At 31.1% G+C, this 25,563-nt stretch overlaps 2 protein-coding genes and 1 long non-coding RNA gene across 4 annotated transcripts in view; 2 read left to right on the plus strand and 1 right to left on the minus strand.

Annotated features, from left to right (window-relative positions):
- Positions 1–22,896, plus strand: part of LOC132738895 (carcinoembryonic antigen-related cell adhesion molecule 6-like) — a 45,417-nt gene extending 22,521 nt beyond the window's left edge. Inside the window, exons 2-7 of the mRNA XM_060726504.1 lie at positions 18,787–19,119; positions 19,848–20,159; positions 20,740–21,012; positions 21,364–21,546; positions 21,768–21,801; positions 22,365–22,896. Of these exons, the coding sequence (XP_060582487.1) occupies positions 18,787–19,119; positions 19,848–20,159; positions 20,740–21,012; positions 21,364–21,546; positions 21,768–21,801; positions 22,365–22,518 (1,289 nt within the window). The 3' untranslated portion in view covers positions 22,519–22,896. The remainder of the gene's footprint in view (positions 1–18,786; positions 19,120–19,847; positions 20,160–20,739; positions 21,013–21,363; positions 21,547–21,767; positions 21,802–22,364) is intronic.
- LOC132738894 (uncharacterized) lies at positions 1,067–6,338 on the minus strand. Of its 2 annotated transcripts, XR_009626932.1 has the most exons (3): positions 5,962–6,338; positions 4,071–4,167; positions 1,067–1,727 (listed from the first exon to the last, which is right to left on the minus strand). It is a non-coding gene; the product is annotated as an uncharacterized LOC132738894 (long non-coding RNA). The 2 variants fall into 2 exon arrangements; XR_009626931.1 differs by lacking the exon at positions 5,962–6,338 and having other exon boundaries at positions 4,071–4,592.
- LOC132738893 (uncharacterized) lies at positions 13,392–16,260 on the plus strand. Its single transcript, XM_060726503.1, has 2 exons — positions 13,392–14,288; positions 14,724–16,260. Exons 1-2 carry the CDS (start codon positions 13,904–13,906, stop codon positions 15,011–15,013), a joined length of 675 nt encoding a protein of 224 aa, XP_060582486.1. The 5' UTR covers positions 13,392–13,903; the 3' UTR covers positions 15,014–16,260.
- Positions 22,897–25,563: the final 2,667 nt, after the last annotated feature.

A 25,563-nucleotide genomic window follows, 5' to 3' on the forward strand; every position in this document is an offset into this window, starting at 1 on the left:
CTTACTCCTCAAACGTAAGTGTCATAACATCATGATTAGTTTCTACATGAAAAGCCATATTATTAAAGTCGTATTATAGCATGCAAATAATTCAATCCAAATTGATGATAAATAAAATATTAAGACCACTATTAAAATGACCAATGGTAAAGATTGCTCTCTAGTTGAATGATTTTTTCGAAAACGAAATTAAGAAATGGATTTGTTTGTTTGGTATGTGTTAACATCAATTGTTATACATTATTATGATATTTATCCGCGGTCAGTCAACCTATTAAAAAAGTAACTGGCTTTCACTGCGAAAAATATACTGATATACGGGAATATACGGTCCCGTATTTTTGACATATACGGGCGTGTACGGGATGTATTTGTCGAATATACGGACCAAGTATACGAGTCCGTATAGGGAACACCGAGTATACGGGAAGTCCGTATATGCATCAGGCATATACGGAATTCCGTATTTGCACCATATACATGTACGTATATTTGTTCGTATGTTTGAAGTATACGGAGAATAAAATCCCGTATACGGACTTTATCAAGGTTGTTATCCCTAGTATACTATAAATATACCAAGGATATACGAGACCGTATTTTCTACATATACAGAGGATATACGGATTCGTATTTTCTACGTATACAGAGGATATACGGAACCGTATATTCTACATATACAGATGATATACGGACTCGTATTTTCCACATATACAGATAATATACGGAATCGTATTTTCCACATATACAGATGATATACGGAATCGTATTTTCTACATATACAGAAGATATACGAATCGTATTTTCAATATATACAGGGGATATACGGAATTGCATTTTTAGTTGTACACAGGGTATACAGAACTGTATTATCGAGATAAAAGAAGGTACAGATACTATCAAAAGCATGCATTTACATATAAGTAACACGTATACATGACCGAAATGCAGGCTTGTACAATAGAACATGTTTGATTACACATTGTGAATTGGAACTGTAAAGTCATATGCTTAAGAACTTTATCTTCACAATTGGAGTATTTCAAATAATAAAGTAAAAACCAAATCGAGTCACTATTAAATATTTATTATTTCATAAACATATATTCAATATGTATACATATATATAACCAAATAAACATGTCTTCGCTACAATAGTCATACTTATTCCAGAGGGACACATTAATGTAGCGTTGCAACGGAACGGCGATATACCAGTATGTTGCAATACAGAGTCATGAAATACGTATCACGGTGTAGAACATCCGCACCGCGATATTTTCTTTAGAGATCGAATTATACATGTACATTTTTCGATATTTTCAAGCCGTAACCTTTATGAATTGCATGTTGTTTAAATCTAGAACAAACTATGCTAAATTGAAGTTCTTTTCGATTTATCTTAACAATGATTCATATGAGCCACTTATATTACACCCATAAAACATTTTAAAGATATTCATATCATTTGCTCGTGTTAACATTCACATGTTATTTTAGGGAAATGAGTCCATGGCACAAATGGATAATTACAGAAAGTTTTAATAATAAGCATTAAAATTAAAAATCCGTATTTTCAGAAATTCGTCATTCAAACACTGTTCTTAAGAGCACTTAAATATATCAATCATCTATAGGCCAGTGTGACGGTGTCTATTTCGTGACGTAGGAAATGTTTTCTCCAGATATTACATTCTTCTTCGGCATGTGTGTATACTCGTGTGTATCTGAAAAAAGAGAGTTTAAAATCCTGTTTAAATAGTGTCATGAAATAGTTATCACAACTTTCAAAAAGTCTATACACAAGCATTTTTTTAAGCGTATACATATATACAATTTTTTTTCTTACGCAAATTTCAAAATTATCTTATATCATTCGAATAAAGATGTCATTTATAAGCAACCATTAACACAGGATTTAAATGAAATGATTAATCTTTGACGGATGATAAGTTATATGTTTTTGTTATGAAACTTTTACGAATATATTATTTCACACTTGTAATATAAATTATAATGGTATCTTTGTTCTATGTAAAGAGTATTTTATTGATTAAAAATATATGTAAACAAAATAACATTGCATTGGGAAAAAGTGCTGACATAATCTTTTTGATCGTTTTACTATGTATATTAGTATCGTTAGTAGGAGTCAGTTCGTTTGAAAAAAATGGTTTAAAATGTACAGATATTTGCTACTCAGATGTAGATCCGTGTTTGCACAATGATATCCAGTTAAGTAAAAGGCGGGATACCCAGCTATACTTCTCATTTATATAAAAACTTAAATCTTAACAAATTTGGATTATTGTTTGTTTCAGTATTAATTGTTTCAAAAACTATCTCATCACAACTTCACAGCAACGAATGAATACCTTTAATATACAATAGTGTATATTAATATTTTTTTATTGTTAAGACTGTTTAACTAGGTAAGTTGACAATAGAATCTCTTACAGTGTGCCATCACTAAAAATAAAGTGATAATTCTCACAAAAATTATAAATCAAAATATCCTCCCTTGCCTATAGCATTAATCTGATTGTATGAAATCAAATTCAGAAAATATACGTATCATATGTGACAATTGCATAAAATAACATAGGAAATATTTTAGTTTAATACATGCGAATGCGACAGTATTACGTGCGCACGTGAAACATTTACGTATCAACGCCATATCATGATATGTTTCACGTGCGCACAAGTACTGTGCGTTTAGTATAATAATTAATTGACGAGGTGGTTAAGTCCAACATCCAGGTTTAAAACAGCTATCATATTGTGTTTATTATCTTCAAACAGGCTAGCTATATAAATTAAATTATCAACAAATTTACCAACTCTCAGCGTAATGCAGTAGGTAAAGTTGTGGTAAATATCAATGCAATACAGCTAGGCTCGAATTGCACCTTTTCCCCAAAAGTATTGCTTTATAATTATCAATCAAGTAAAAAAGTTTTGTATTATTTATTGCAAAGATTATAAATGCTGTGCTATTTTCTATTAACTTCTCATTTTGTTTTAAATGTAGCTGTATTTAGCCCTATTTAGCAAGTTGGTGCAAATTTATACGGAATGCATGATACTGTACACAGACTGTTTCAACTATAGTTACGTTTGCACGAAATACTTCTGCACTGCAAAAGTACTATGACTGCTACATACTACACACTATACAGGATAAAAATCACTATCATCCGTGCATGTATATCTAAATTATTAAATATCATAACAAAACTACCTTTCTATTCCAATTCATTTTTCTAATGTAAAATTTAAAAAAATATATGGTAAGAAAAACGCAAAAAAAAGTGAGACAACTTGTGAGGCTCGAACTCGTGATAAAATTTAATGTGTATGACATTCGAATGACTTTACTAACTTTGCCATCAAGACATTTCAAATTCTGTTTCTTATCTTACATTATATTCGCTTCTGAAAACCCTGTTTTACCTAGTCAGACAAAGGTTGTTAACTTTAGTGTACATGCACAAAAGAAAATGTTAAGTCACTCTCACATTATCAAAGCGGCGTACTTATCGCTTACGCACGTAGTAAATAAAAAAATTACTATCATTAACATATATAAAAGTGATTAAACTGTGAAGAAATACATATTTTTTGATACAGTAATATGTTTAAGAAAAGAAAACTAATTTAATATAATAAAGTCGCATGCACAGCGCATCGATATCAAACAATTGTGTGTGTTGGAGTTGTATATATTTTATATATTTGATTTTTGCATATTAAAAGCAAGGATGTTTTAGCATTTTCAAATGCGCAGCAAAATGCTTATATGCCTTAATTGACATCATTTTATGACATCATTCCGCCAACAAGATATAAAAGAGAACCAATGTATTTATAACTAACCACATTTATTCATGTCAAAATAAATGCGTGTAATTAAGGAAATTTGACTTTTCCTTGAGAAAGATTAAAATACATGATGTCAGTACGGATGGGAATATATGAGTCTGTGTAACTCTTCTTTACAGACAGTACGTCCGTCTAATTGTCTTATTTTATTCACAAAATACAACAATTTATATACGTTAACTTACATCTATATTACTTGCTACCATACTTTGCTTCATCTATAATTGCTGTTAAGAGGGCACAGCTGCATTTCTGGAAGATTTAAACACGCTGTACACTGTCCTGAAAAAATCATAATATAACTTCATCATAAACTGATAAAGAGCACATTGAAAATATTTCATAAGTGATCACATGTGCGAGTGTTAATACTGTAGGAACGTGTTCACTTTTATGTGCATGTGTAGTTATGTATGTTTGTGTGTTCGTGCGTGCGTGTGTTACCATATCGCTTTATTGAAATATAAGTCAAAAAGTGGAATGTCGAAAAAAATTGTGATGTACAAAGGCTCTATACAGTTAATTTATGTATAACAAAATATTAAATAACTGTTTCCTCAAACAGGCGCGTGTTTGTGACTGACCCATGCGATATCACCTTATGCGTAATGTTTATCTTAAAAACTAAATAAAATGTTTTGATTATAATAAGAAACAAATATTTAAATTTTAATTATGTGTCCAATAAAAAATCCAATATAAATGTTGAAAACTCAGTTCATGTATATACAATTTAAAATATGTGCTATCCTGAACAACGTAGATAACCAAGAATATCGAATGAAAAAAGAGTTGTCTGTCCTGAATTGCGAGTAAACTCGATCTTGCTAATTACTAATTATGCTAAAACAATACAAACAAAACCGTTTTAAAACTTCTGGTTCGTTGCTATATTTTATATGCACGAGTTTTAAAATTCTTACACCGACACTAAGCTTCGTATCAATGTAAATATAAGCATATCTTTTGACATCAAGGGTATTTATCTGTCATTCTTTGTATTAATGTAAATAAAAAATTCTGACAAATATTTTCTTTTTTTATTCATCTAAATGTATGATGATATAAATGAAAAAAGAAATATTTGTTTGCTATTTTTGTTTCAGATTTGTATTAATTTATATATAGTTAATATAAATAAGAAATATATAGAAACATGTGTACAGAAACTTAAAAAAAAAAGTGAATAAAAATGAAAAGAGCGGAGTCTTTAAAGTGACTTATATTTGCATCAAATAATGGGGATTTGTATAAAAATAAAAACTGTGATATAAAACAAGTATTCTGCTCGTTGAATACTCAAGACTGAGAAAGACGACTTTATCTAAAAATTTATAAACATATTTTTTAGAAGTACTAAGCAATTTTCTTTTAAAATATGTTAATCTGTTAAATCTCATAATTGTTGTTATTATTTTGAATCAGGTCTTTTTGAAAGACCCTGATTGAATAGATAAAAAAATAACCTATTTTTCGGCTATCTATTTCATAAAGTACTATTAAAACAAATAGAATCTGAGTGTGTCTTTTTAGCTTGCTTGATTGCGCATTGACTCGCACCCCTGATTTTAAGTGATAATTGAGATCGCTCAAGATTATTATAAAGTCCAATCAGTTGACCAATCAAGCATACATAGGTCGTGTCACACACACTGATTAATCCTTTTGTACTACCATGTCCAGGGGCTGTAATACCTTGACATCTTCGATGTTTAAATGTCGTAATTTTTAACGTGGTGTCTTTTTTACCCTAAAGGGAAGTTATGATTAACGTATTTTAGAAATAACCTTTTCTTTTTTTGGTTTTTGCATTTTCAAACAAATTATTTATTAAACAAGATACAGTTTAGAAATCAAAATCAAACTCGTAACCTCAGAGTCTAAATTTGGGGATATAATCCTGCTTTAATTATCTAATCCGGCGGCCATATTGAATAGCGAAACAGATTATAAAGTGTTAAAGTTTTCTAAAAACAAATCAGTTTTACCCTGAATTAAGCTGTTGTTCACAAAATGCAACTATTTTATTGATCGCATATTGATATTACAACGATAAAAAAATAACTTTTAACCTACCTTGTTTTGCAATATTCTGAATTTTATTAACCATCCATTTCCAATTGCGTTTTTTTTTTCTTTTTTCATTTCGCCCGCGCTATTTCTGATTGGTTGATAGGATTCACGTGATACAAAACCAACGCTTTAAACTCATTGGCTGTTTTGAAAACGCGTGATATGCCTAGATACCGTTTGTACAATAAAGCATTTAGCATTAATAATGCCACGGATTTATATTAAGGTCCTTGATAATCCGGAAGAAACCAGCATATTAAGTCAAAATAAATTTAAATTTAATAAATATTAAATAGGAAATATCATGTATCCATAAACGCTTTTCATACATGTATAACATAAGCATTGATACTTTTTCATAGGCAAAACTTTAATTCTAATGCTTAAAGGAATAGGAATGGATGGATTGATGTATGTCTAATATAAATATTCATCATTTAAAAAGAGGTACCATGACAGTTTTTCTGTTGACATCAACCCTATTAGTGAGAAATTCGTGTTTTAAGACACTATTTTTTACTTGAGAAATAAGTTCATGGGCGCCGCCATTTTGGCGTTCTGTCATTCTCGCGAGACAGACGAGACCGAGATTGTGACGTGTTACACCCACTTCCGGTATAGGTGTACACGCTAGTACAACTGAAATATATCTTGATGAAGAACTTATTAATCTTATTGCGTACATTATATATTATTTATGAAAACATCATATGGAACTGAATTGTTTTAATTAATTAATTGAAGACGCCGCGACATTAATTATCATTTGTCCGATTTTCAAGCTTGCTGATGATACCACCACATGATTTAAGCGATGATTGCTTAATTTTCAAAGATAAACCATCAATTTAATTTGGGTACTATGAGAAACTTCTTCAAATTGACGATATATCCTTTTATTTTGTACTTAATTTTCGCTAGACAAGCTGTCCGAATAGGGTACATCGCCGGTCATATATCTTTTTTTTAGCGTAAAATATTAACTAAATCCAATATGCAGAGATCTTTAAGGACGCGATTTTCCGCCATTGACGCTAAAAATGAGAATATCGTATGAAAACAAAACTGTCCGTTAGGTTATTGCACCCAGTCAAAACTGGTACCAACAGCAACAGGTTGCCCATTCCCCTGTAATTAAGCATATTCTCGGGTTTATCCAGTTCCCTATAGCTTTTTTCCACGTTATCTACTTACCCAATCCCTTTCCCACACAGATACGCATTTCTTCTACCGTAAATTTAATCCAGTAAAACAAAAAATCATAAATCTACTTAATGTTTAAAATGATTATTGGTAACTGAAAAAAATGTGTTGCTATTTTATGACATGCTGTAATTTACAGTATAATTTGACAGGTGTGAAACTAAATTTCCCCTAAGGTCATTCAGTTCACTGATGAAAAAAAATAGATGTCTATTTCGTCATCAGAATATTTGACAAGGGATATTAACCAATCAGGGCAACATTGTGCATGATCAAAAGGTCTGCCGGCACAGAGGCATACAAGGGGCAATAAAAATCGTCAGTACACAGTGTGACAGGAACATTTGGTGCAAATTAGGAACAATTAAAATGGACAATGCACAGTATTAGACATAAGTAGTAAGAACAGCAATTGTGTGAATAAATTATGCAAATTAGATTTTTGAGCAGCCAATAAAAGTGTTTTGCCTGCAGTTAATATTAGGCTACGATTACGATGCGCAGCATCATACGTTGACAGACATGTTTAAAATTTACTTTTTAAAAGAGTTGCTTATATTTTTGAAATGTGTACATCAATTATAACATATGTTCACACCTTTTAATTTGAAAGTCAGAATCAAATTGCTAAAAGTTAATTACAAGTTTACAAGTTTATTTCATACTCAGTTCATGAATAACATGACAATATGAGCTATAACGTATTTACATTTAATTGCTAAAAGTTAATTACATGTACTATTTAGAACACGTTTTAGTAGGATTTTTATAATAATGATAATTATCGCCGTTCAATAATTAACAGCCAATTATTCGTTGGTGCGTTTGTTTATTTAATTGCATTATTTGATTGTGAAAATTTGTTAAATAATAACATGTATATTTATTAAATCTGTGAAATATTGTTTAATTACATTAAGATGAGACTTTAATGAACATAGCATTGTTTGGAGTAACGGGCATCACTGGCCTGAGGTGGTGCGTCCGGTTGACGTTGATTTTTTTTTGTTCTTTATTTTATTTTTTTATTTTTTTGGATATTGTTACGTATTTTGAACCATAAAAAAATCTCCTCTACACCTCCTGTGAAAATTAAATTGTCTGGTCAATACTTTATTATATTAATATTTCCCTACGATTCAACTAGATTATCATAAATCTAAAGATGTGGGGAAATGACATCACGCGCACCTGTTTTTATACGGCCAATACACAAACATGGCCGCGCTTACTGATTTGTAGAAATCGGTGATTTAGCGATTTAAATTTTGTTATCATTCGTTTAATATTATTATTTGGCGGCAGAAAATTTGCAGATTTATTATTTATAGTATTCTTTTTCTGAAATCAAGTTTTTATTCTAACCTTGTCTTTCCCTTTAATCAGTTATTTATTTTTTAATAATAATAATAATAATAATAATAATAATAATAATAATAATAATAATAATAATAGTAAAATTTATTATATATTTTAGTTAGACAACCATAATTAAATAAATGTATGTGTGTTTTAATAATAATAAGAAATAACTTATCAAGAGAATGTATTTTTTATATTTCTTTTCTTTTTGAGTCGAATTGCCAAAATTCTAAAATATTAAATTGCTTTAATAAAGGATTGATAATTAATAGTAAAATTTATCATATATTTTAGTTTGACAACTGTAATTAAGTTAATGTTTGTGTGTTGAAAGCTCAGTACGTATGTATGACTTCAACATATATACATTATATCAACAATCATCAAATGTTTGGAGATGATCGATTTGATTGATAAAGAAACTACCTGCCAATTTTTCACGTAGGTACACATATAATATCAAAATTAATATTTAACTTACAAGTCTCTTATCAGGTACATTACACTCAAAGTTATTTCTCTTAAAAACAAAAAAACTCTTCAGTATCACAATTTTGACTGATATGATTTACACACTGCCAAAGAATGTTGACGTATAGTAATAACAATCTTGCACTTACAAAATAACATTCACATATTCACATGTATTATGTATTATCTTAAAACTTACAAAATAATATATACATATTCACATGTAATTCTGCAACTGTTATCATAATTGATATATACATTACATGAAATACTCATTGAAAATTGTAATTATTATTGACTTTAGTACATGAACAATATTGACATATGTGTCACGGTTCAGAACTGTTCACTATTAAGAGGAGAAAATGGTCGGATAGCACCATGGCTGCATATAGCTTAAGAGTTTTAGTTCGCATATTGCTGTAAATCTGTGAATTTTAATAAAGCAGGGGATTATGCCACTGTTCAGGAAAAGATTTGTAAGCGGCCGAATAGCTCAATCGGAGTCCCCGGTTCAAGTTTCGGTCAGACTGCACATTTCTCTCACACTGTGAAATACGACAAAGCATTTATAGATACAGTTATAGGATAAATCACATATCTTATGAACTATTTATTACACAATGATTATATACAATACTTCTATTACGTTATATCTACGATTTTTACAAATGAGTTTGTTTATAATGAGCCGCGTCATGACAAAACCAACATAATGGGTTTGCGACCAGCATGGATCCAGACCAGCCTGCGCATCCGCGCAGTCTGATCAGGATCCATGCTGTGATCTTACCAACCCTATTACAAGTAGAGAAACTGACAGCGAACAGCATGGATCCTGATCAGACTGCGCGGAGGCGCAGGCTGGTCTGGATCCATGCTAGTCGCAAACCCATTATGTTGGTTTTGTCATGACAGGGCTCATATAATCACTTATGACTTTATGTAAATATTTTATGTTTATTGGAGGTGATTTATAGGCCCATTGGGCCGGGTATATTTGATATGTTGTAAAATTAGATTTGTAAAATAAGTTTACACATGTCATTAAAATAAATTACTTACTTACTTACTTACTTACTTACTTACTTACTTACTTACTTACTTACTTACTTACTTACTTACTTCCTTCCTTCCTTCCTTCCTTCCTTCCTTCCTTCCTTCCTTCCTTCCTTCCTTCCTTCCTTCCTTACTTACTTATACACATAAATGAAATATAAAGATCCATTCACATTATCTGCGGATTTCATAATTGAAATTAAACTTTATCAGTATAAGAATATTTTGAGTATCGGTAAAAATTCGAAAGTCCAATTTAAAAAGTGATTTTACTATCAATATATAATTTAGTATGTTCTTAACATGATTTTTTAAAACAAACTACGATATATTGTTTTTTTTTAAACAGAAATTTACTCATACAAAAACTGTTTCAAACTGTTCATAATTTTATCTTAACCAGGGTACAAATGTTAATTTACATAGCACGGCCATGTTCCCCTGTCCTGTTCAAGTCACCGTTTATGCAGAAACACGGCTGATGGGAGACGAGAAAACTCGGGAGATGAGGATGATATTTTTCAAGAAATGCTATTTCGAATAATTTGACATCATCTATCAACAATGCATGTCCATACTCCCCAGTGACATCCATCTGATTCTAGCTTGTTAACTTAAATATAATTGTACCTGGCAGCAGGGTACTTCAAAATTTACTTTAAGATAAATCTTAATTGTGTCTTGTTTAAATGACGAATTCCGCAAGATAAAAGGATAACAACAACACGACGCTGCAAAAACATTTGAAAGAATACAGCAGCTATGTCTGTTTCATTTTAACATGTCAGGTTCGAGTCTTTATAATATCTGGAACAAAATCACATAGAGACTCGATTATGAGATCACAATTTAATTCCTTTATTTCGTACATGAATTATATTAGAAATAAACAGTAAACAATACCGTTAAGACATTCAACACCAATTGCGCTAACTTACGTAATCAGAGAAAAGCGACACTCGTTATACCCTGCTGCGTTTATGATCAATATCCGGATCAATATCCGGCTTTATCAGTATTGGCTTCGATTATCGCAATACAGCACGTGGCTATTACACAATATTATGTCATAAATGAGACCGCGCGGAAAGAATCAAAATTGGGGAATTCGGAACTTCATAAGATTTTTATGCAAAACTTGTGTACAAAAACGCAAATCTTTATGTTTCCTGAAAAAAGAGATTAAGTAAATAAATAAATAAATAAATAAATAAATAAATAAATAAATTAAAAAATAAATATAAGAATAAATGAGTGATGAATGAATGTATGAATACATGAATGAATGATTGGTTGATTGATTGATTCAGTGAGTGAGTGAATGAGTGAATGAATGAATGAATGAATGATGGATGGATGGATGAATGAATGAATGAATGAATGAATGAATGATGAATGAATAAATGAATGAATAAATAGATGAATGAATGATTGGTTGATTGATTGATTCAGTGAATGAATAATGGATGGATGAATGAATGAATGAATGAATGATGAATGAATGAATGAATGAATGAATGAATGAATGAATGAATGAATGAATGAATGAATGAATGAATGAATGAATGAATGAATGAATGAATGAATGAATGAATGAATGAGATATCATTGTTGATTTTTATTTACATATGCAAGTACATGTATTATATTATGTATAGCTTATTTTTTGTAGGAGATATATTAAAGTAAAATTTAAATGCTGTGTGGACAATCCCGAATTTATCTTGGTGATTTCACAATTATTTTAACTTTCACGATTTCAGCTTCACAGATTCACGATTTATATATAATTAATTCATGTTTTGAACATCACAATTTCAAATTTATCATTTTCTCATGTTTGGCTCATCATCATAAAATATTATAATGATAATGAAAAAGAAATTACAAAATAACATGATTCACCATAGATGCAAAATACAAAAACGTACTATCTAATCGTCAATCGCAATTGTCAAGTATTCGCTATTACACAGCGGTATTGAGCTAGAATACCGCTTCTGCATGCTACAGGTGGATGTCTTACACGTTCTGTGCACTGACGCTATCATTCGCTATTTCTATATACAGTATCCGTATTTGCACGAATACGGAATTTCGTATTTTAGTAATATACGGACTTGTCATAAAAATTCCGTATATTAGTAAAATACGGACTTCGTACATCAAAATTCCCGTATATTACGAGTGTACGGAGTTCGTATACTAGTCATATACGGACTGATATAATATACGATCCCGTACATCTCCGTATTTCAGGTTTCCCGTATTCTTACACGTATATCAATGATATACGGAATTCCGTACACTTCCGTATATCCATGTCTTTTTCGCAGTGTTTCCTGGATAACTGACCAATGATTTCCACTTTCTCCACCAAGAATGACTTTTAAGCCCGCATGATTTCTAAATGAATGGAGAAGGAATTGTCTCGTTTACGACTGTTTTGTTTCAATCATTTTCCCTTTTGTACAACGCCATATTGCTTTCAAAGCGTCTATTGATACAACTGGGACCTACTTATTGACGGTCTCTGCAAAATCAACAGTCTCTGCCGGTCTGTAAAGACCGTCGACCGGAGTAGACAAATCAACGGTCTCATGCTTTATTGATATGGCTTAGTCGGTCTTTTGAGACCGGGGACCGTCGAAAACCGGAGACCGTTGATTAGTTAGCATTGATTCGGGCATATTAGGATAGGATGCATATCGATATAATTTGTCCAAAAACTACACTCTACGCCGGATTCATTTTGCGGTGATGAAACTGACAATACGCACGGGTTTTTATGACAATTGCGTATTTTTTAATGGGTTTTGATACGCATTCTTTAAAAATCAATTGCGTATTTTATAAAATTAATTGCGTAAATACGCAAATACGCACCTTATCTGTTGCTCTGGTTAAAACAATAAACATACTCAATCGCTATTGAATGTATTTAACATTTTCTACATTAATAATTGATAAACACAAAATAAAAAATATGAGGGGTGAAGTGTCTCAATCAAATTTCTTAAAATGAGGGGTGAACTGTCTGAGGGGTGAACTGTCTGCAAAAAAGGGCCTAGGATGAAGTGTCTGGGGAGTGAAGTGTCTGTAAACCTATCTGTAAACTATTATTTGTATACGATGTATTTGATACGCTGAAAGGGATTGATTATTTTGTACACTTTATATTCTTTTCGTCCTTGATCACTTTCGTAACTAACGGTATTGCATTTTTATTATTTTATGACAAAGAAATTAGCTAGGATAAGAAACCAAAAAGCATGTAATTGTTGTCATAATTTTTTGTTGTGGTTGAATTTAATTTGCGTATTTGATATTTTCTATGTGGTTCCTACACTTAAAAGCGCTGCGCATTTTGCACACGGCAAAGCTGGGGCCACATAATCGGATGGCTTCGGTCATAGCCGACTGGCACGTTTGAATTTATCGAAAGATAATGTCATTGAAGGAAAACGGCGATAATATTGATGTTTATTTCGGCTGTTGCGTTGTTTATATTACCGTTAAAGTTAAAAATTGACCATCATCGTGAAGAATTATATCTTCTGTGTCGATGGACCAAAGGATTATGTGATAATATTGGAAATGGAATAAAATACATGGTGATTATGACGGTAGGGGTGCGGATTTTTTCCGGCGAACATTTTTATCTTGTGTATTATTATAGATGTTGAAATATGAAATTTTTTCAAAACAGCTTATATTAAGTTTTTTTGATATATATGATCAGTACATGTGCTGGGATTGACAAATATGCATTTTATTTGGATTTTAAAGGCGTTTTGAGCTCCAAACCCCAAGTGTCTGTGTAACGCCTGCCAAGCAGCAAAGCTCTACAATGAAAACAACTGTAACGCCTGCCAAGCAGCAAAGCTCTACAATGAAAACAACTGTAACGCCTGCCAAGCAGCAAAGCTCTACAATGAAAACACCTGTAACGCCTGCCAAGCAGCAAAGCTCTACAATGAAAACATCAGCAGCACTGAAATACAGACATTCTAAAGTCAAACTAGCCTCAAGATTTCCATGTCGAACTAGGACGGGAATGAGTTGTCTGTGTCTGGGAATACAGACATGTTTACATTTTATAGGAATTGGTCACGAAGTAAATATTGATGTGGAAAAGCTGCCAGATCCTATTCCTCATGGCAACTCTCAGCCAGTGAAACTTCTGTCTGGCCAACCAACAACTATATCCCTTGACCTAGAAACTACTGACCTTAGTAAGTGCTTCAATATTTTGTCTCGAAACCATTTAGTTCCACTTTCCACAAAATTATTTTTTTGGTAAAGTATTTTTTTATTGCCGAGTTTCATTTAGCACTTTTTTATAGTAGCTAATGAATTCACGAATTACCTGCTTTTTAATCTGTTCCAGCATACAGTACCCTTATTATTAATTTGTTTACTTGAAAATAATAAGGTCATACAGAAAATGATATGTAAATGAAATTATTTAGCTATAGTGCCAGTCTAAACATATTGCATATTTTTTAACTTACCAGTCTAAACATATTGCATATTTTTTAACTTTGTGCAAATTTCTTTTTATCTCAAATGTTTTTTTATTATCTTTTTTTCCTAATAGATTTAAAATTGACAATTTTTGTAGTTTTGAAGAAACAAATTAATTAGTACACAAAACTGTTATGTTTCAGTTCGTGGTGGTATCATGCCACATATTACACAAATAGCTGCAGTAAACATACAGTCTGGTCAGAAGTTCAACTCCTATGTTATACCCAGGTTACCAATTAAAGCAGAAAATATTGCTGGGTCAGAGTTGCGGTTGTGCCATTTAACAAGTATATATAAGCGTGCTGGTGAGGATGTCTTGAGAGACACTTTCACAGCCAAGAACAGTGAAGGTCAACCAAGAGTCACTGGAGTTAAGTCACTCTTTGATGCACTTTTGCCAAAACTTACTGGCTTTCTGAGCAAACTCTAATTAAGTGTAGTGATTGGTAGTTGAGTGAAATTCAAATACTTTTGACAACACTTCGATATATGTAAAGATACGATAAAAGTCTATTAAACGCCACACGTTATCTGTACTTAATAATACCCAATTCACTTATTTACTAAAAATCCTTCAATAACCAATCGGGTTAATTTTAATTCACTTGTCAGCACTTCTCGTCTATACAGGCTGCGCCTTTGGGCACAATCCGTCAAAGAAGTTACAATGGCGCCCAACTTGCCGGCTCGTGAAAATATGTGGCATTTTATCATGTTGAGTGAAAATATACACAATATTTCAAGAAAAACGAAAAAAAAAACCTTTTAATTTAATTTCATTATCAAAGAAAAATGGTTACAATCCCCCTTGCTTGTTACGCAACTGCAATTGTACAGCGCGCAGTAAAATAATTATTGTCTTGTTTTGCACACGATATTTAGTGCAACATTGTGACATCACGTAAACAAATCTTTAAACGTCTGTACTGCGTTAATGACTGAATTAAAGATATTGGTATTCGGATTTATTTTCTTAGTTATCATTCTAGATAGTTTTCAAAACAAAATTCAACAAAAAGTTGTTTTGTATTTATCAGATTTTTTAAACAAAACGGCGGTAGATAGTTACTTAAAAAATGAGTTTTGACTCCGCCCACTTTCATATTTATATTTCATATTTATTTTTAAAAATATGAAATATATTTGATATAGCACCATATTTCACGGGTAAAATTAAATAAAGTTTTATATACATATTTAAAGAAGACTATGTAGCTTGTTTATTATTTCTTCCTTAAATCTTTAATACAATGTAATATCAATTTTTCAGACAAATTGTAGTTCACTTGCTTTGTACTTGCCATAAAAATTAAACAAAGTTTCCATTAGATAATATTTTGTCAGAAATGCATGAGTTTGTGCATGTTGATTTATTTATATTCTGCTTTAACATTCTGAAAGTTTAGAACAGTCATGAAAAGTAAAAAGTTACAAACATGTATTTTGGTGTTGGTTATGCCTGAAAAAAAAATTCAAAATTTCAATCTTTAACCAATACATGTACTTGGTAAAAACTTAGATATTGTTCAACATATTTTAGAGACTTAAAAAGTGAAAATTAAAAATCTTAAATGAACATCTTTATTATTTCAGTGGTAATCTATTTTTACAAACAAAAAATATTTTGTTCATTCATGTGCAATTCAAGCTGATTAATTTTAATATTGTTAAATTGTTATATTCCGTTTTGGTTCATGATTCAATATAATAGCTGGTTGAAAGTGTTTTACACTATGTATGTATGTATGTGTGTATGTATGCATGAATACCATACGTTTAGTTTTTATTAACATACTTTATTGAATTTTAAATAATTTCCACATAATTTTATTTGAAAATATTGAACAACTTACAATTTGGTGGTGAAAATACTTAAACTCTTTAAGAAAAATAGACCTCAGATTTAGACACTACTTAAATTGAAAATTGTTCTTACAAAATATCTAGACGGTAAAACATTCCCATATTTAAACAAGAATAGTATACTTATAAAATTTAAATATCCAAAAGTGATGCCCCAACAGTATTTTTGTGCAAAATTGTCGAGTTTTATGTCTGTTGCATAGCAACTTGGGCTAAATTTAAACAATTTTATGTTTGATCTAAAAATGAAAAACACTAATTTTGAATTCTCAAAATAATTCTCAGAATAACTTTTATATTTATAATTCTTGTTGTAATTCTCCAATGTCTACATTACATTTTGATATCAAATTTGACTATTTTCATGTATAGTCAAGATCAGTTATTTTCGGTTTACCTTTGGTGGGTGGGTAAGCAAAATTTACGTTTTAAGAAAAAGGGGTGTGTCAAAGAAACATAAAAAATTTTTCAGGGCGGTGAAATTCCTTAAAAATTTGTAAACATATGAGATAGATGATGTACTTTTGGAAAATAATAAGTTTATTTATGTTTGGAATAGTGCCCATTAGAGGTGTACTACCTTAATACAAAATAATAATTGGATGCAGCAAGGTCCACAATAACATTCATAATCTTCCACACGTCTTTTTTAAGTTTATACATGCACATTTTGCAGGTATTCCACACCTCAAGCAAAACATTTTGCAAAGTATTCCGTCAAAACGAAAACATTGTCATTTATCTGACTATGCTAATAATTCAATGGAAAAGTATTATTTTTTGTCGTACATTTGTTTGGTAGTTACGCTCGGCGATCTTAAAGTAACATTGTTGTTATGTTAGTCCTTAACTGCATAACTGTATAATTGTTCGAATAAAATGGTTTGTTTGTTCTTTGGTGTTAATCAAATGAGTAATGATCAGTTAACATGTCTATTAAATGACGAAACTATTAATCTCATAGACAGAGCAGCATGTCACCTTTCTACAGATAAAATCTACATTGATTACTTCACTCGGATAAGTACTACAGTGATGATAACTTGTGTGATTGCAGAGTTTATTGAAATTTCGTTGAGAAAAAAATACAATTTTCATAAAAATACGAAAATGTTTGTATTCTTGAATTGCAAACAGATACTTGTCAGCTTCTTGATATAAAACAGTTATTGCCATTTATGAATATAGCAACATAAGCTTTGTTGACTACAGCTGCAAATTTTTCAAACCGATATTGCAACATTTTAATCTTTTATTCACTTTGGAGGATTTTGAATGCTATATCATTGTTGACTTAGCTATACTATATTTTGAGAAAGAGATTATTTTCAAAATGTTGTCTAATTCTGATAACTGGAGATACTATTTATATTTACAATGACCATATCTAATCGTACAATTTCAAGATTTGAAAATTCAGTATCAGCCTTTTTATTTAAGTTTGCAATTTTAATTTGGAAAGTAATGTTGTTTCGTTTCGTGTCTTGAATAATAAAATTTCTTCTGGTTGATAATTGATACATTATTTGTATACTTAGCTCCATTGAACATAAATTGTCGTCCGTTCGTCCGCTGTCTAAAGAAAGATTGAAGAAGACTTAGATTTGAATTGTATATTTATGCATACATTAAGTAACTTTGTCTTAATGTGTGTCTTAAAACATCTTAGTCGATGAAAATAAATGGTTAACTGGAATTGTAACCTATGTCACATATTCAATCAAAGAAAAACACTGTTAACAATCTGGATATCACATCTAATCGAAACTAGCTGATAAACCTGTCATAACCTGATAATATTAAAAGAGTTCGATTGCATATGAGTTGTACTTGGACACAAGTTGTAGGTGTTGCCATGTAGAAATTTTTCATTTTTGGTCAGAATCTTTAAAATCTTTGATGTTCTTTGGTATTACATAGAGGATATTGAATGAGTGTAAGTTCAATACTGAATTTATTGCACATGTTGAATAAAACTATTATGCGAGCCTCTGGCGAGCATAATATTACTTTATTCAACGAGTGCAATAAATTCAGTAATTAACTTACACGAATTTAATATTATATTTATCACATACCTAAAATAAATACCGTTTAAAGTGAAATAAGAGTCATTTTTCTTTGACGCGGTTATAGTTTAACGCTAATATTTAGCGCGTCTTTACATTATGTTTGTATAACGCTAATGACGTCACGTCATAATATATGCACGTCCGTGCAATACCATATTTACGGAGTCGCAAAATCGGCACGGATGTGTGATAAAATGAATAAATTAATTAAGTACATGTATAACTGAATTTAGGACAGTATTTTCTGTATAACTGTTAATTGTTTCAGTCAAGGCATGGCCATGTGTATCACCAATCAGGAAAGTATTCAGTCGTGTCAACACCGATGCTGTTCTTCAATTCTCTGCTGACCTTACAAATCTGAATTCACCTATACAGTTTGACGTCAGGTTTTTTGACAATAGTTTTAAGGCTAGAATAACATACTATCCAGACAGGAGTCCTACAACTGATGTATTACCAGGTCTCAACATAACTGGTGATACAGATGGCACTGTAGTTGTAACACTACCTAATATCCAAGAAAATGATACAGGCTTTTATATATTGACAAGTCCAGGGACATCTTTAAAATGCAACAGTTTATACATGTTAGGTAGGGGTAAGATATAAGGTATTTTTTAAATGTTTCTTTCTATCGTTCGTTAAAAACTCAAAATAAAAAAACCCTGAAATACATCTATTAACCTCAGATAATTCGAAATATGACACAATTGGATGTGATTTAGACAAAACCTTTTTACTTTTCAAATGTGTATGAAAGTGCAGTTAGCAGATTTTCTTTTCATACACAATGCAGTTTCTCTATATTTGTCTCTGAAAAAAAAACACGAAAATCCTTTTTGAATAAACTAAATAAAGAACTTATTAATCAAAAGCCAAGTTCGTAACGATACGAGACAACAATCAGCCTATGAGCGATTTCCTGACAAAGTTGCCAGAAGGTGTACTATTATGTATAAAAGTAAGTATGTACTCAAAGATAATACACACACTCTTCTGCAAGTCATCACTTATGGTGACGGAAATACTTATTTTCAATTTACAAACATTTTTGGTTTCCTAACCAGGTTTAAGGAACCAGGCAATACGTACAAAGTCTTTCAGCTTATGAACATTTTAGTTCACAACTAGAAACTTCAAATACGTGTATATCAGAAAAAATCCCGGCTTCGCTGGCATACGTAATCGCCAGCACCCGCCGGTTTATAAGCAAAAAGTAACAACGCTTTAGACCTCAGAGCCAAATAATAGATTCTCAGGTACAGTTGTCAGAGGTTGTAATAATAGTTTTGGAAAACTGTTTTATTTAAACTATATGAATTGCAGGTATCCCTAAGAAGCCAACGGTGACAGTGAATAAAACACCATCTGTAGGAGAAAGTGCAATATTAACATGTAGTAGCACATCAACTACCACACCCAGCTATCACAGCCTCAGTTTGAAATACTCATGGCGAGTTAACAATATAGAGAATCCGACTAGTACGAAATATTCATACACACCTAGTAAGGATAAACTAACTGTATCAAACATTTTGAAGGAAGATGCAAATAAACAGTTTACATGTACAGCTTCAGAAGATGTCACTGATGGATACACATCAAACATCAGTGAACTATTCTCATTTGACGTGCATTGTAAGTTTTTTTACACTACTTTGTCAATCCAACCAAGCCTGCAACAGTTTCCATTTTGCCGTGTTAGGGATTATTTTTATTACACTATTTTAAACATCTTAGAAAAGACCAGTCCTCATACTGGCGAGTAAATATCTGGAAAACATGATCCCTCGGAAGCATTAAAAACAGCAAAATTACATGAAAATTGCAGACTCAGTTTGATTGAATCTGTACATGAGGGATAATTTAAAAACATGCAGCATTCTTCATCCTTCGGTAGCACCGAATTGAGCGTTACTAAATATTCAACCCTTAAAGGTTCTGGACTCAATAATCTCGATAGACCAGACAAATAAAATATGTAACAACACTGAAGTGAAAAACGGGGCAACTTTTTATGGCTGCCACAAATCACTTGACACCTGTTGCTGTTGTGATGTATAAATATCTGGAAAAAAGATTAATGGCTTTTTTAAAACAAAAAAGATGTCTTTATATTTCCATAAATTGTTAATCATTTTTATATACTTGTATATGAAATATTAATTAAGACTTACAATAACTAAATGGTTTTTCCTTTAATATTTCATAAAACCAGATGGTCCAGATTTGGTCAGTGTTAACGTAACATCACCATATGTTTTAACAGAAGGAGAGATAATGTCAATAGAATGTACAGCAGATTGTTATCCTGGTTGCACCTATACATGGATTAATGTTACAAGTGGTGAAGTAATAAATTCTAACGATGAAACATTATATATTGAATCAGTCGACAAGTATATGACAGGAGATTACCAATGCAAAGCTGAAAACACCGGCTTCCCGTACTCCAAATCTGCTGATGTTATTGTTAGTGTCAATATAAAAGGTACGAGTAATATTCAGAGTAACTTTACTCTTTGTTTTGGGTAATAATCAATGTCAGACCGTGTGTCTGTCGAGAACAGCATTGGTTCTTATAACCAATATATTTTCCTTGTAAGACAAGGTAATTGTTTGAAAAAGTGTATGAATTATTTAGATTTAGAAAAGTTTTGTTAGAAATATGTTTAATATGCTACGTTATGTTTTGTTTTTCTTTATTACAGACAAATATTGTAGTTATCTTTTTATACATTGTTTTCTCAGAAATGTCAGATTTTTTCAAATTCATTAAAAGTTCGTTAACAATGTTATCTTTTATCTTAAGTTGAATAATCGTTTTGTTTTAAATTTTTAGATTTACATAGTATTTGTTCGGAAGTCAGCAAAGAAGGAAGTAATTGTGGTAGTATAGTGGCAATTGCTATAGTCTGTGGAGTCCTCACTGTAATTGTAACAACTTATGCTGCATCAATTACAATTTTATGGAAACGAAATGTCTCAATCAATAAGAATAGAAGAACAACAGTTACTAAGACAGGTGCACATGTTCATAATCTTTTACATTACACATTAATAGTAACATGCTTGGAAGGAATAGTTTATGCATTATAATATATTTACAATGATAACATGTTAATTATCCTTTTCTTGTACATTGTAAGATTATATAAAAATAGTATTCTTATCTTGTGTTACAGCCAAAAAAAACAATAACACGTAATATGAACTTTCTGATAGTTTGGTTTATTGTAATTTCAGACAAAGACAGTGTGATCGGCTCAACTCAACAACAGTACGTATACACGTTAGTTATATAGATGTTAATGTATCGATATCCTCATTAATAAACAATCGCATTACTTCTAAAAAACACTGCCTTAATTTAAATCGTACATGATAAAGATCTGCATTTCGTAATAATTTCCGCCTCTTGACAAATAGTTGATTACAATGTAAACAGAACTGACATCAATGAGTATAATGCTTTAATTTCAATTTTAATAATACTGTACGTTTGTAACGTCATTTTTCATAGGATAATATTATCAATATAAACGACAGCAGTCGATATATAAAGTAATTTTAATTTGTTCTCTAATAAAGAATGTTTGCAGTATTACAAAACGTTATGAAGATTCTTAACATGTTATATTGCCTGTATAAACGGTTATTTGGTATATAATCCAAGGCGTTATATATAAACAACCGTTTATATAGTTCCATATATCTATGATTAAAATTGAATCTACTATTGACGTTAAAGTATCTCAGAACCTCTACGTTAAGTTTATGGCATGTGCATAGTATGGTTTATAGAAATTGTATTTTAGAGCATATTTTACTTTCTTTCTCTAGACACTATGCCAATGTAGCGTACACAACAAACGACCAGGACATACAAGGACAAGTTTTGGGTACAGACGACTCAAGCAAGACACAATATACAGATCTGGATGACTTTTCTCGTGAAAAGAGAGACAATTTGTATGACGCAATAAAGAGAGACTAAAAAACAAACAAGATAAATGTTTCATTCTCTCATGCTTGAATATAGAGATGTTTAAATGACAATCTGATGCTTTTCGAATGAGACTGCTTTTAATATTGTTTAAAGATTTGAACAAACGGGAAATTGTATTCCTTTTAGGAAATCTTAAGGTACAATACGATACCGCATATATGTTAATCATTTGTATTTGATTATCATTTGCTAAAACCATCCACTGGTAATGACCATCCTTGACACGTAATCTTATAACTATAGGCTAAAGCGTTTATTTATTGTAATTTGCCGAAAAATCTTAAAGTGGTAAAGACCATATAATCTTATGACCATACCACAAGTATTATAATTTGAAAATCTGTTTAGATTATATTTTATAATTCAATACTCAGTTTGATAAAATTCCTTAAGCAACTGAAAACATTATCAAGCAAACGTCTAGCTGACATTTTTTATGTACAATGTATACAGAACTATGAAATAAGTAATTAGTAAAGGATGAATTAGGGTGTGTTCATATTAATCTTGTAGTAAAACAGTCTTTATCGCAACATTACCTTTTTAATTTCATTAGCTATATAGATTGATATATATTACATGTTGTTGAATCACTGTGTCCCTGTTAAAGTTACTTTTCTTTCTCAATTATGGCACTGTATTTTGATGTATACATGTATATCTCGTTTGAATGATCGTTTATCTTATTTAGTCATAGAATCTCATTACAATATGTATGCGACACTATAGGTGAAATGTATTATTCTCATTTCTTTAACATCACTTTCAAATACAGAGTGGTTTATACTTTAAATGGCCATATTAAATATATGATAAAACATATTTTTCATGTTATAATATAACGAATTTTTAGATATCACTCGATACTCAAATTAATTAAAGATTTGTTTTCAAAATATATAGGTTTTGAACGCCGCCATTCCTTGTTGATCTTGTTTATCATATTACATCAGTTCATCAATGTTTGGGGGATCAACAAACATTATTGAACATAGCAATTTTGAAGAGAGTGACAACAGTATTGGTTTTAGGTCATTGAGCTAAGCATAAACTACTCATCTACAAATCATTTTGGTATGCGTTCAAGTTATCTTACATGATATCCAACTATGTGTAAGACCTTTATGTACTTTTGTCATTAGGAGCTTTTGTACAAAATTGCAATCAAAAATCAAAGTTTGCACTTGAGAAATAATGAATAGTGTAGATGTAGTAAATTATCCTTGTAAAACATTCTTTTCTATTCTTAGACTACAAAAGTGCAAGGAGAAACTCAATTGATTTTTAATGACTTTGTTTACGACTGTTTTCCCTTTGTCCTTTACCTACCTAAATGTCTTCGAATCAATTTGATTGATGCAAAATCAGCACAAAAAAGATTGTCGTATTTGTATTTGTGTAGTTTTCTGTTGAGGAGTATTTAATTGATGTTAAAAATGGAAATTGAAAATGTTGTTGATCCTGAGCATATGAATTATTAAGATTTTTATCTAGGATGTTTATCACATTTTGTAACAACAACGTGCCTTATTAGATGCTTTGAAATACATGTATGTCATTGTTATGTTATAACAGGTATTTTAAAATAATATATTACAAAATATCTTGTTAATTGTAAAACGTCTAATCGAAACATTCGATATAGTTACGCTCATTCAGATTTTACTGATTTCACATGTGATTTCCGGAGTTGATCATAAATCGAAAAAATTTATTTAACAACTATTAGATGTTTTTAAAGAGATATTACATTTGACAAACAAAAAGTAGGAGATTATTAAAAATGATAAAAATTGTACAAATAATGTTACATTTAAAACAAAATAAAAAAGATATATATGTAGCTACAATTTTGCTGGATAAAAAATAAATTTGATAATAAGACACATAGTACATGGTGAATTGTAATAAAACCTATCCATCTATCTTAGATGTCCGCCTAATCCAATAAGGAGAGCATCGGATTTGTACTCAAGGGGTCGCTTGGTCAATGCTTTGGTGAGGTGAAACTTCTCATTCGCAATTGATATTGGACATTGTGTCTAATGGTCATTACCTCTCACCAATCATTCAGGAGTCATATGTGATTATTAGCCGGTCACATACAATGAAATTTATGGTAATTATTGATTAGTTATCAAGAAAAAATCGGTTACATGGACCGATCGCCTAGATATGATAAAATGTATAACAATCGGCGTTAAAACTAAATGAAGAAACAAGTGTCTTAGATGTCATTAAATCCTAGCATGATAAACATAATTTTCGTCGGTTCTAAAAATACAAGCATTACAGTCCATTAAAAGATTAACGCAGGTAAACATAGGAAAACTTGAAGTGATTAACCAAATAATTACTAATGAATTTATACACATTATATTTTACGAGATGTTATCTTCGTTTGACTCTATAACTCGATACATAAAACCAATTCAGCTAGTGCAGGCTTCATAACCTCTGATCCCCTTTCAAAGTTCCATTTTATTCAGTTCCGCCCATTGTTTTCTCGTTTAGGGCACACGCTTTTTATTACTTGGGGACCATACGCCGCTTTTTATGGAATGGCACGGAAGGTTCCATGATAACCGCCGTATGAACACATCTGCGGATGTTTCTAAATTCAAATTTTACTATTTCCTGTTTAATGTTGAAATCGCTTAAGCCGGTGCCTAAGGGGGCGTGGAACGGTAACTTGCAAACTTTCCCCAGACGGTCCATGAACAGGCTCAATCAAACCGAGCCTGCAACATTTTCAATTTTGCCGTGTTGGGTCTTTATCTATTTTCTTTAGGGGATTCCTGTATTTATCTATTTAAGATCACATCCCGTGGTTATTCGTCGCGTGTGGGGCTGTAAAAGCCTCCCCGTAACATTAATCAATGATGTTAATCTTTCGATCCTTGAAGGTCGTTCAGCACGACATAAATTGTTGTGTTGTGGTATTTTTAGTTTCAACTTTCGCAATTTCCTAGTTGGGGTTCCAATATTCTACTCACCTTAAGGAATATGTTGCCTGCTTTTTTAAATGTGTCC

The sequence above is a fragment of the Ruditapes philippinarum genome, unplaced genomic scaffold, assembly GCF_026571515.1.
Source record: "Ruditapes philippinarum isolate M1 unplaced genomic scaffold, ASM2657151v2 ctg7396_1_1_1_1, whole genome shotgun sequence".
Classification (NCBI taxonomy): domain Eukaryota; kingdom Metazoa; phylum Mollusca; class Bivalvia; order Venerida; family Veneridae; genus Ruditapes; species Ruditapes philippinarum.